The sequence below is a fragment of the Chrysemys picta genome, chromosome 14 (genome assembly GCF_011386835.1).
Source record: "Chrysemys picta bellii isolate R12L10 chromosome 14, ASM1138683v2, whole genome shotgun sequence".
Lineage (NCBI taxonomy): Eukaryota > Metazoa > Chordata > Testudines > Emydidae > Chrysemys > Chrysemys picta.
Genome location: NC_088804.1, coordinates 5310887 through 5323207, shown reverse-complemented (window position 1 = coordinate 5323207; position 12321 = coordinate 5310887). Strand labels below are relative to the sequence as shown.

At 62.5% G+C, this 12321-nt stretch overlaps 1 protein-coding gene across 4 annotated transcripts in view; it reads right to left on the bottom strand.

The window, feature by feature from the left end:
• Window positions 1-12321, bottom strand: part of ELMO3 (engulfment and cell motility 3) — a 20023-nt gene extending 7702 nt beyond the window's left edge. The window contains exons 1-13 of one of the 4 annotated variants that reach the window (XM_065567549.1): window positions 12201-12321; window positions 9116-9231; window positions 8914-8954; window positions 8312-8384; window positions 8157-8207; window positions 7604-7773; window positions 6538-6637; window positions 6293-6444; window positions 4505-4583; window positions 3451-3501; window positions 3025-3147; window positions 1722-1853; window positions 464-568 (exon numbers count right to left, since the gene is read on the bottom strand). In XM_065567549.1, coding sequence (XP_065423621.1) covers window positions 464-568; window positions 1722-1853; window positions 3025-3147; window positions 3451-3501; window positions 4505-4583; window positions 6293-6444; window positions 6538-6637; window positions 7604-7773; window positions 8157-8207; window positions 8312-8384; window positions 8914-8954; window positions 9116-9231; window positions 12201-12231 — 1224 coding nt within the window. In that variant the 5' untranslated portion in view covers window positions 12232-12321. Of the gene's footprint in view, window positions 1-463; window positions 569-1721; window positions 1854-3024; window positions 3148-3450; window positions 3502-4504; window positions 4584-6292; window positions 6445-6537; window positions 6638-7603; window positions 7774-8156; window positions 8208-8311; window positions 8385-8913; window positions 8955-9115; window positions 9232-10581; window positions 11327-11523; window positions 11671-12200 lie in introns of those variants that run through there. The other 3 variants (XM_065567550.1, XM_005310100.5, XM_065567551.1) reach the window with 3 other exon arrangements.

The following is a 12321-nucleotide window of genomic DNA, read 5'->3' as shown; positions in this document are numbered from 1 at the left end:
GTTCCCCAAGGGCCATGGGAAATTTCAGCTGCCCGCCTGCTTCAGCACGAGAGCGGGACAAAAACTCAGCCAATATCTGTACCCAAAGTGTAGCTGCTGCTTTCCTTGCACTTCAAAATAGCCTGGCTCAACACCCCCCTCCCCGAACCCGCCAGCCTCAGGCAGAGACAAAGATCAGCGTGAACGTTGGCCGAACAGCTGAGGATGTTACAAATAACTGACAAAATGGCCTTAGGATAGGAAGGCCCAGGCAGACCTACTGCTAGGGGGCGCCGGCTCTCCAGCTACGAGAAATAAAGGCTCGTCTACACTGGAAAGTTAATTCAGATTAAGGGAGGGAGGGAATTTGAAGTGAAATAACTATTTCTGAATAGCTCCACATGTAGGCAAACCCGGCGAGATGGGAGAAACCTCCCAGGGCTGTGCATGGGGCGCAGCACACAAGCCGGGAACATCCACTCACTCTGCTATAGGCGCTCGGGCAGTGTCTGGAGAAGTAGACCATGTTGTCCAGGGCCAGCAGTCCCGGGGGCGCGCGGTGCAGGTCCTGGGCAGGGTTACTGTGGTTCTGGGAGGACACAAGAGGATGCAGCTTTCGTGACTGACCCCAGCGCAAAGGAGAGGGCTGCCGTTTAGACGCCGATAGGAACAGTCAGTACGTATCCGTCACGGTCCCATGGGCTCACTACGGCTCCAGAGACCCCGGGATTACCAGCGCATTGGGGAACGAGGGGCTGAGATGAAGCCAGGCGGCCCAGTGAGAACCCAATGAGATTTCTGCAGCTCTTCGTGGGGACGCACAGCCTGGGCAGGACGCAGGCTCCCCAAGCCAGCAGCGCGTCCTGAAGGCCCCTAACGGGGCCTGCTGAGCTCAGATGGGATTGGCTACATGCAGCGCACAGAAGCAAGGCTATCAGACATGGGAAAAGCTGCCATTTGTATGGGCTCCTGGCTGTGCCGGGGGCCCAGGCTGGCCCCAGAACCCCAGTCCCCCAGCCACCTCTTGGCTGACAAAGGATCCTGCAATCTCACATGGTGCAAGGCCAAGGTCCAGGTAGGGGCTCTCCAGTGACTGGGGTCTGGCCCAGGGCCAGCAGTGGGGATGGAGCCGGGAGGGCGCTGCTGAAGTGTCCCGTGGAAGGGGCAGGGAGGTAAGCAGGACAAGGGAGGACGTAGCCCTGGGGAGCAGGGACAGCGGAGTCTGGAGAGGACAGTCGTGCCACTGCCTGGTCCAGGCCCAAAGCCCACGCTCGAGGGGTGGGCACTGAGCTGCCGTCTAGAGGGGCTGGGGTCAGACCCTGTACCCAAGGGCAAGGGCTCTGGGAGAAGGGGACACTGCTGCTGGGCTCTCGAGGTTCCTTCTCACCCCCTCCCCCTTTCCCAGCATGCACTGCTTCCTGCCCACAACTCCCACCTTCCACCTGCACAGCGCCTCTCCCCAAAGGGCCAAAACAGGGTGCGAAGGCTTCCCTTAAGGGGCCAGCACACCCTGGTGCAATCCCGACGCCGACAGAAGCCAAGTGCTGGTCGCGGTTCTCCTGCCAAGGCAAGAGACGCGGGGAAGCAGGGGAGAAACGGCGCGTGCCACACTTCCGCACGGCTCCTGCCGCGACCCGCTCTTAGCTCCTGACCACCGCCAGCCGAGGCGGAAATCACCCCTGCAGCTCTCCGGGCACAGCGGTTCGGAGCCTGCCCCGCGGAAGGTCTGGGTGGCAACTCACCTGGAAGCCCAGCTTGCGGAACTCCGTGACACACACCGAACGCCGGCGCTCCGCGCTGACGGTGCCGGCAGAAGCCTCGCTCTCCGACTCGAAGGCGCTGTGACGCAGGAACTGGAGAAGCTCCCGTTGCTCCTGCAGAGAGAGCAGGGCCCGGCCGATGCCTCAGTCCGGCCATAGCGAGGCCGGGAAAGGGCTGCCGTCCCGAGCCCCACCCCACAGGCAAAGCTCAGACCCTGCTGGGAAAGAAATGGGCCCCACCAGGCCTCCCCATCTAGCGCCCCTGGGACCACAGACCCCCAGCTAGCAAACAAAAACACCAGAGCTTTGCGGGGTCCCAACCCAGGAGAGGGGAGGGCAGCCCAGCTGAACAAACCCATGGACAGGGCAGGGACCAGGCCGCCTGGCTCAGAGGTATAAGTACATAAGAACACAAGACCAGCCACACTGGGTCAGACTAAAGGTCCATCTAGCCCAGTATCCTGTCTTCCGACAGTGGCCAATGCCAGGTGCTTCCGAGGGAATGAACAGAACAGGGCAATTATCAAGTGACATCTTGTCATCCAGTCTCATCCTTAGCTAGTTCTTTTATGAACCCAGTTATACTTCTGGACTTCGCAACATCCCCTGGCAAGGAGTTCCACAGGTTGACTGTGCATTGTGTGAAGAAATACTTCCTTTTGTTTGTTTTAAACCTGCTGCCTGTTAATTTCATTGGGTGTCCCCTGGTTCTTGTCTTGTGTGAAGGGGTAAATAACACTTCCCTATTCACTTTCTCCATATCAGTCACGATTTTAGAGACCTCCATCATATCCCCCCTCAGTTGTCTTTTTTCTAAGCTGAACAGTCCCAGTCTTGTTCATCTCTCCTCGAACAGAAGCTGCTCCATCCCCCACATCATTTGCGCTGCACTCTGCACCTTTCCAGCTGTAATGATCTCTTCTGCGATGGGTTCCCACCCCTGGGAGCTGAGCCCTTGGAAAGGCCAGTTCCAGCTGTGGGTGCCGAGCACTCAGAAACACAGCCCTACGTGACCTGGGCACACCTGGAATAGCACCGCCCTGCCTCCCTCCACCAGCAGGGGGCGGTAGCTCCATCCCCTCCAGCCAACTCTCAGCAGGACGGGAAGCAAAGAGGACTGGGGTAATGGCAGAGAGGCCGGCGCTCTCTGGGGTGGGGGGAGGAGTGGCAGGGGCAGGAAAGGTGGGAGGGGGACACTTTGCGGAGGAGAGCGCCCAGGGCAGACCCAGGAGAGCTCATCCGACAGGCCCGCAGGGGGGATAAAGGGGAGAAGAGCCCGGCAGACCTGCGAGTAGGGGTCCATGGGGGTCCGCATCCTCCGCTCCAGCAGGTTGAGGGTGATGGACTGCAGCACGTAGAGGTAATGGGCCATCTCATCCCCCATCGGCTCCGAGGCGTGGATAATGTTCTACAGGAGCCCGCAAACGAAGGCTGTCAGTGACCCCAGCCTGGATCCCAGCCTTCCGTGCCCGCTCCCAGAGCTGCTGGGGCCAGCACTAGACAGAGGCAGCTGCAGGCACCCAGGTGCCAGGGCGGGGAGCGGGAGGGCACGGCAGCATTGGCAGGAGGATGGCACAAAGCGGGGGAAGGGGACAGAAATGCTGCAGGCGGAGGCTCTGGGCGCACAGACACCTGGCCTAGGGGCAGACCGCAGGGGAGGGGCGGGGCGGCCAGGGAGGGGCGTGAGGCCAGGAGCTCTCTGCGTTCCCACCTTGTGAATGAACTGCCGGATGTTCCTCTCGCCCAGATAGCCCATCATGTCCTAGGAAGGGAGAGAGCTGGTGAGACGCGCGCCTCCCAGCCCAGCCCCACCCGCTCCGGGAAGCGGCGGGCCTGAGTTCCCTGCAGCCGCTGGCCGGCTTCCTCCAGCAGCCGCTCTCCCCACCGATCCACTGGGCGAGGCCAGCTGCCCGGGCAGGAGGGAACAGGCAGGCTCTGAACGTTACACGGGCATGCAGGGAACGAAAGGATCTAGCGCCCAGGTGCCTCCTGCTCGGGTGGAAGAGTCCAGCCCAGATCAGCACCCGGCGGAGCAGAGAGCCGAGGGGTGGGCACAGGGCAGGCCCGTGCGGGGCTCTGCGCAGGGCACAGAGGGCGATAAAGCAGCTGGCCAGTTGGTCCCGGCCTGTTCTCGGCGCCACGCAGGGCAATGGAAGTGCTGCTGTTCGAAGGGGAGAGGTGGGGCAGGCAGAGTCAAGGCTCAGCCACACGCGTCTCCTTCTGCAGCAGCCGGGCGGAGCAGGGATGCGGTGCTGGGAGCTTAGTGCAACTCAGCAGGACACTCCAGGCAAGCAGCCAGCACCCCAGGCTGCAATCGTCCGTGGAGCTCTGCCGGCCGGAGCCCTAGTGCAGACAGGCACCAGCTACTGCGGTTAGGCCCTGCGTCTTCTCAACCTGCCCGAGGAGGGTCCGACAGCACAGTAGTTAAAACGCCGGCTTGTCTCTACGCCAGGGCTCCGGCATCGCCCCCTCCAGGGAGCTGAGCTGGCGCTAGCACCATTGGGACATTCCTAGGCAAAATGCCTCATGGAGCAGCCCAGGGAACCCAGCAGGGTGACACCCCTGGCCGGCAGGCAGGCAGCAAGCCGGGCCTGGCACAGCTCCCCTGACCTGACCACTGTCTTTTCCAACACGGACAGGCAGCCCCCATCCTCCCCTGCCCCAGCCCCAAACAGCCCTTCCCAGTGACTGCCCCCCACTCTCTGGGCAGACAGACTGCATTCCCTCCTCGCCCCAGGGGCATGGCCAGCTCTGGGGGACCTTACCCTCCTCTCCGCGTCGCTGGCATTCAGCAGCAGGGCGATGAGCAGCGCCATGGCTTTGAGCTGCAGCTGCTGGTTGGTCCTAGGGGAAGGAAATGAACCACTCGCGTGACTAGCCCGGAGGGTGGGCCTGAGCCACCCACCCCCAGCTCTTCTCCTAGCCCAGCTGTCCCCACCGGCCCCACACCACCAGGCTGCACACAGCTCTCAGCTCCCAGTGGGGAAGCCGGCCGGAGGCATCTGTGAGCCAGGTACAGATCAGGGGATGTTCCGTTGGTGCCCGGTGCCAGGGCACAGGTGGGCACGTAAGGGCAGCGGGCTCCCTGCAGAGAGTGGGCACAAAGATACTGAAGGGCATTCAAGGGCCTGGAGAGAGACCTGGGGTGAGGAAGCCCAAGGCAGAGCCCTGCTGGGCCCATGACCCAGCCGACGGTGCAGAGAGAAGAGGGCCTGGGGCGGGCAGGGCGAGGCGAACGCCTGCATTTGACAGGCTGTGCGTCAGCAGACGAGCGCCTGCTCCATGCTGGCAGGGCTTATCAGGAGGGATTTAAACCCAGGCAGGAGGGGGAGCTCTCCCCCACCCAGACGCTGGGGCATGAACTTCCTGCCACCCAGCCAGGCCGACGGGGGCTGTTCCAGAACCAGCGAGGGACAGCAGGGTAAGGAGCAGTCACGGGTGCCAGGCCTGCCCCCCTAGCCCGTGTCGGGGGAGGCTGGCGGAGCTGAGCCCTGACCGGGCTCACCAAGGGGCAGGAGAGGCGATGCCACGCGCCCAACGTTCCCAAAGCCACATGGAGTCGGACTGGCCGGGGCAGGACCGGAGAAAAGGAGAAACCAGAGAGTGTTCGCTACAGACCCGGCCAGACCAAGAGTGAGAACAAGTCAGGACCAGCTCAGGGGCCACTGGGACCCCCAGACTCTGCTCTCCTGTGGGGCTGTAACTGCCCAGAGGCTGCGGCTCATTTCAGAGCTGGCACACGGCTCCGCCAGCTCAGATTCCCCCCCCAGATCAGCCAGGCGTGCGGTTCCAACAGCACCCCAATGCTGAGAGTTACTGGCGCCAGAGATTCAGCGGGAGAGCGAAGCCGTGGAGCAGCAATGCGGAGGGACCCAGCAAAGGAGCAGAGGGGCGAACAGGCCTGTCTCTAAATGGCCACAGTGCACGCACAGCCGGCATGCTGGGGGTTACCGGGGAGCTCATTCCCAGCCGGAGCTAGATGGGAAGCCTGGAGAAGCAACATAACTTGGGAGGCCATATGGAGCGAGCCAGGCGGACGGAGATAAAGAGCTACACGGAGCTGAGCCGGGACGCGGTGACAGCAAACATCGGAGGGGTGAGTCCCCCCCATAGCCAAGTGTGACGGGCTGAAATCACAGTGGAAAAGGAAGGTGGAGGAGCAGGGAACCGGAGGAGGCTGCGGATTGCTCTCCCCAGGGAAGCGGGGCAGGCCGAGGAGATGGAGGCTGGCAGAGGCAGCATGGGATCATGGCTTGCGCTGTACTCATAGGCGCCAACTCCATGGGTGCTCCAGCCCTGGAGCACCCACGAGAAAAAGAAAAAGAGTGATCAGCAACTACCCACCGATCAGCTGTTCGGCAGGCCCCACCCATTAGCTCCTCCCCCTCCACCCAGCACCTCCCGCCCAGCTGTTCGGTGGCAGGTAGGAGGCGCTGGGGGGAAGGGGAGGAGCGGGGCTGGGAAGAGGCGGGGTGGGCGGAGCCTCAGGGGAGGGGGCGGGGCCAAAGCACCCTCGGGGAACGCTGAAAGTCGGCGCCCGTGGCTGTACTTACACCTGCAGGTGGGTGAGGAGGCGATCCAGGGTCACTTCACGTTTGACTAGCTCAAAGAGGGGGCGGCTGCTCGGGACCATGTTCTCCAGGATGGACAGGGAGAGCTGCTGGATGGAGGCGTCCATCCCACCCGTGTTGACGTACCTCACTATCTGTAACAACGGGAGCAACGGGAGGTCAGAGACATGCCTAGCTCAGCCGCCACAGCACGGCGGGGGGCGCAAAGGCTCCGGGGAGGCACCTACTTTTTTGATGAAGGCCGGACTCAGCGTCTCCCAGGAGACAAAATCGTGCTCCATCAGCTCCATGAATGCCTTCAGGGTGTGAGCTAGAATCTCCCCTGTACTGGAGCAACAGAACAGCAAACATGGTGAGAGGGGGCCCGGGAACCCCACAGAAACGCCGCTCAATAGGCCAGGGCAGCAGGGACAAAGCCACCCAGACACCACAGCGATGGGCACATTAGAAACACCTAGAGAGACAGAAAACAGGGAGAGGGCGAGAGAAAGAGACAGGAGATGAGCAATGGAGGGAGAACACTCGGTACAAGAAATCAGCCTCTCGCTTAGCCCAAGGAGGAGCGTGGAGACCCGGAAAGCGCCAAGGAGGACACAGGACGTTACAGTTGCACAGTGAAGCATACAAGCGTCAAGGAAATCCAGGGGAACACCTGAATTCTGCTGCCTCGGGCATATGCTCTACAATGGAGTCTAACGACACGCACATGCAGCGCTGCCAGACAACACAACACACGCCCCGGAGCCAGGAAAGTGCAGGCTGCCCGGCGGGACCCCGGGGAAATCTAACACGTGCTGAAAGAAAAGCCGAGACCGAGGAAGAAGCCAAAGAGCTACGTCCGTCTGGCCTGGCCAAGCGACGATGGAGAGGGACACAGCCAATATCCAGGGGGTCACACTGAAGGAGGGCGAGGGATCAGTTAGGGGGGTACACGTGGGAGCAGTGACTACAGCAATGGGGCGCAGAACAACGCAGGCTGATCCTCAGGCGATTTCCTGGCAGTGAGATCCAGGCTCCCCAGGGGAGGGATGGAACATCTGGGATGGACAAACCTACAAGGGACAAGTCCTGCCTTGCCAGGGCCCCAGGCGGAGGCCTTTCCATCCCGGTCCTCTAGACTCCCAGAGCACAACGGTGCGTGCCATGCATGCAGAGCGCGTCCTACCTCCCCGGGCTGCACAGCCTCGCCGGGGAGGGGGCTGGGGAAAGGACAAGCCAGGCCCGTGTGTACGTGGGGGCAGAGAGGGGAACTCATCGGACGCTGGGAGGGGCAAAGAGGAGCAACTCACTCACTCGTTCCCCTCTTCCACAATAAGGAAGAGCTGTTTCAGGCCGTTCCTACTGATGAACTCCTGGGCAAAGGTGATGTCTCGGGAGAGGTCCGCCAGCTTCTTCAGGGAGTCTGCCTTCACGTCCTGGTTGTGACTCCGGATCCCACTGTGCAGCCGCTCTGCCTCCTGATCCTGCCAGCCAGGAAGGAGTCGGACCAGCGTCAGACCACCGCATGAGAGGGGACATCAGGGACTGGGAATCCCAACAGGGTGAAGGGACAATCCCATAGGGAGAGACTGGGTGAAGAGGGGTCAGGCCAGAGCAGTCCCACGGCGGGACGCCAGACCTGAGCAATAGCAATACTGCTTGGCACCAGGGATCTCCAAGCACTTTACAAACACTAGTCAAACCTCAAATTCCCCTGGAATTGTACGGAGATAGGTCAGTATCCTTATCCCCACGTTACTACCGGGGAAACTGAGGCACCGGGGATTGACAGGGAGTCAGCGGCAGGATCTGTGGCTAGCTGACTCTCCGGTCACAAAGAGGGGAGGAGGATACGGGCGGGACGTACCGGAGAAGTGGTCAGCCGCAGAATGCTCCCATTCTTAATCTCCGCGCGGTTCTACAACGAGACAGACAAGGAAACGGGATGAAGAATCTGTAGGTCAGAACCGGCCAACAGGCTCCAGGAACCAGCGAGATCCTCACGCGCTGCCGGCCACTCACCGACTCGGTGATGTACGTCTGCTGCCCGTCCACATACTGCAGGGCGTAGTGCTCGGCGTTGCCCAGGTTCCACCTGCAGCGGCAGAGAGAGTCAGGTCTCCCCCTTCCGCCCACGCTCATCGCCTGCCGACTGCCCGGCGTGCCACACGGCTGTGCCAGGGTGGGGAGCAGAGGGGCCAGCCAAGAGCTGGGGGAGGGGCGAGATATCCCCCAAAGGGCCTGCTCATTCTCAGAGATGGTCCGCCAACAGAGGCGGATTAAGCTTTATTGGGGCCCTCCACATCACTACCCCTGCCACAGGGCCCTGCCCCCTGCTCCTCCCCTTCCCCCAAGGCTCCACCCCCCTGGCCTGGCCAGAAACTGGGGCTGGGGTCAGAGCTGCCCAGAGAGCCTGGGCCACCGTGGGGAACCCTGGACTCTCCATCTGCCCTGGCGATACACCCTGGGGGGCAGGGGCTGCTCTCGGACACCCCGGTTCCCCCCCCCCCAGGGCAGGTGGAGGGCCATGGACTCCCCACAGCTGCCCAGGCGGCTTTTACCACAGCCTAGGACAGAGGCCCCCAAACTGCCAAGGCTATCGAGCAGACAGAAGAGTTACTCACACGTCACAAACCTCCTTCACAACCGCAGCCAGGGGCTTGGTCTGAAAACAAAGAGAAACAGCGTGTGGGGAGTGTAGCCCGGGCGTCACCCCCTGGCACGGCACCCGAGTACACAGCACGAGATGCATCCCTGCCCTGCCAGCCCCTCCAGTGGCAGGAGCCCCCCCACGCCAGCTGGGCCTTCCAGAAGGCAGGACATTACCTGGTTGAGTTCAATGAGCTGCGGGATGGCTCCCATCATCTGAATGGCGATTTTCACCACGTCTTTGGGGGGCGGCATGGTCCTGGTTCTCCAGTTCCCGCCCCACACAGCAACTCCTGAAAGAGAAAGGGGGGGCACTCAGTCGCAATGACCGCTCAGAAGTCACCTGCCTGCATCACGCTCGTGGGACTGGCACGCCCTCGAGTGCGCCAGGTGGCACCACGCCTACCACTGGGAATGCACATGGGCAGGGTGAAGATGAACAAGGGCTTAATGAATGCACCACAGAATTACAGTCCTCCAGAGGCCCCCCACACCGGGCCGGAGACCAGTGGGATCCCGGTCAGATGGGAGCAGCCGTGAGCCATCAGCACACAGGGCAACATGCAGAGGCCGACGCTAAGGGCCATCAGGTGCTACGGCCGGGGGCACAGCCTGAAAACCCCACCCAGCCAGGGTGAGGAGAACGCTCTCTCGGACGAGTCCCGTCACCTCCTGCACAATCCAAGCCTGCGTTTGATCACGCAGGAGAACAGCGCTTCTGTCGGCATTGCTACCGTCGTTCGGGGAGGCAAATCACTGCGCAGGCAGAAAAACCCCTTCCATGGACGTATGCCACATCTAGCGGGCCATTTTCGGCATCAGGCTGGAGAAGGGGTAAAGCAGCAGCAAAGGCAGCGGCCGGAGAGAGGGCAGAGAATTGCCCCGATCAATGCTCCCCCCGGCTTTGCCATCACCCTGCAGCTAGCAGAGTTAGTCATCTGCTCAGCAGGGCTCTGGAGCTGGTAGGATTTGACAGGGGGGTGAGAGGGAGAGAGAAAATACCTGGAAGGTAGGAAGTGGACCGAGTAGGAAGGGAAGAGGCAGAGAAAGAGAAAAGAGGAAGCTGGTGCTGAAGACTGCAAGAAAAGAGACCCCTGGCTATTTCAGGAAAGAGAAAGAAAAAGCGGAGGGCAGCCAGGAAGGAAAAAAAGGAAGAGCGACAGCAACAGCGAAGTAGGAACCCACAATGACTGTCAAACATGGCTCGGCAAAGCCAGGCTGCTCGTCATCGCACTGCGAACCGCCGCTCGATGGATTCGATACCTGGTTGTTTGTGGTGTTTGACAAGATAGTAAAATCCTCTCCAGCAAAGAGCCTGCTAGCGTAGGTCTACACAGAGCTGAAAGTCCCACAGCTCGGCCGCAGCTGGCCCAGACTCGCAAGGCTCAGGAGTGGAGCTAAAATTTGCTGTGTAGTGGTTCGGGCTCAGGCCAGCCCATTGCAGGCCCTAAGCAGGAATATTCCCCCCCAACACATATTTGAAAAGCAAATGGGGGCTCCCTGGAGCTGCTCGGGGCCCTAAGCAATTGCTTAGTCTGCTTATTCCTAGTGGTGGCTTTGCCCTCCACCCTCGCAGGGTCCCAGAGCGCCAGCCGACGCATCTACACAGCAGCAGCGGGTTCTTTATCCCTGTGTAGACATACCCTTCGTTTCCTACCAGCGGTATTGAAATCGGCCGAGCAGCCAGCCTGAGGAGGGGGCTAGAGTTAGGGTTTTTTTAATCCCCCCACGCCCCCGGAGCGTCCGCCGGCATTCGCCGTGCGTTTTGGTCTCGGGCTGGCGTGTCCAGGCTTCCGAGCGGCTGGTTGATGGATGTGGCTTCTTCTCTGCAGCGTTCTGTGTCATGTTTCTCTATGTCGCCGCGTTGTCTCTTCCCGGGGGGCGGCTGGATTATCCTGGAAGCGTGGCCTCAACGTACCCATTGTCGTCCTCGGACCACGCTGGATTTGCCCGCCTTCAAGCGTCTGGGGGGGCCAGACTCTCTTTGCAGTGAGCTCTGCAGCTCACCTGCAGGCCCTTTGGAATGAGTTGATGAGCTGAGGGCAGCTCTGGCTGAATGACTGGCACGTTTGCAATGCAGAGCAGGGCCACAGCGGGCAGGGAAAGGGCAGCCCAGGAACGTGTCACGGGGCTGACAGGCCCAGCTAGTCCCAACACCTGGCTGGGAGCGTGGGGCTGGCACAGAGCCAGGCTGAACCTGCCAGAGCATGTGTGCCCTGGGCCGGGCAGCGCCAGGCAGGATAACCGAGCCTCGGGCTGCCAGCTCAGCTACACCCACCAACCCCGAAAGGGAGAGGGGCGGAGGGGGCACCGGGACCCGCCACGGAGCAGGGAGCCGGAGGGAAGGAACAGCTGGCGTGCCCGATGCCAAGGGCCACCCAGCCCACCCCTGGGACCTAGCACCCAACCCACCCCTACCCCTGGGGCCCTAGCAGCCAGCCCACCCCCACCCCTGGGACCTAGCACCCGGCCCACCCCCACCCCTGGGGCCATAGCACCCCGCCCACCCCCGCCTTCATCGGCCACCCCTGGGGGGCCCCCACGGCCCCCGGGGCAGGGCTCAGGGGCCGCCCCGCCGCACTCACCGGCCCGGGCACCCCGCAGAGCCGCCGCCGCCTGCAGTTCCGGGTCGGGGCCGCGGGTCTCCGCCCTCGGGGCGGGGCGGGCCGGGCCGGGCCGGGGCGGGGCAGGAGCCGCTCGGCGGGGGAGAGACCCGGGGAGCCGAACCCGGCCGCGCCTGCTGCGGGGGCGGGGGCCGAGCCGGGGGCAGGAGCCGGCGTTGGGGGGGGGTCCGGGGGGGCAGTTACAGAACTGGGGGGCGGGGGCCCCCCGCGGGCCGCCCCGCGCCTGGACACGGCGGAGGCGGGTGTCCCTGGAGCCCTTCGCCCCCCCCGGCCAGGCCCGGCTCCCTGCACCCCCCGGCCAGGGAGTCCCGCGTTACTCCGAGCACGTCCCCATGGCCCTGCCTTAGCCCGGGCAGCGCTGAACCCCCATCCGTGCCCGTGTTAACTCGCCCGTCGCTTCACCGACCGAGCCTCTGCCAGACACTGACCAGCCTGGCCGGGACACAGACCGGCTCCCTGGCTTGTCCCAAGCGGCTAATCCCCTTTGCGTCCTGACTGCAGGGTGCTAACAGGCCCCCACCCTGCCTCGAACCCGGGCCTTAGCATCTGTACTAAACTGACCCCCCTCGCCTGGAGCCGGGACCCTCCGAGCCCGTCTCAGCCCTGGGGCTCAGCGGTGGTCCGAGACAAGGCATTACCTTGTGGCGCCGGTAGCTCCAGCAGTCCCATCTCACGGGGTTTTGTCCAGCACTTCCCAGGCGTAGGGCAACGGTCGTTTTCAATACTACATTGTTGTGGGTGTTTTTTTCAATACCAAAG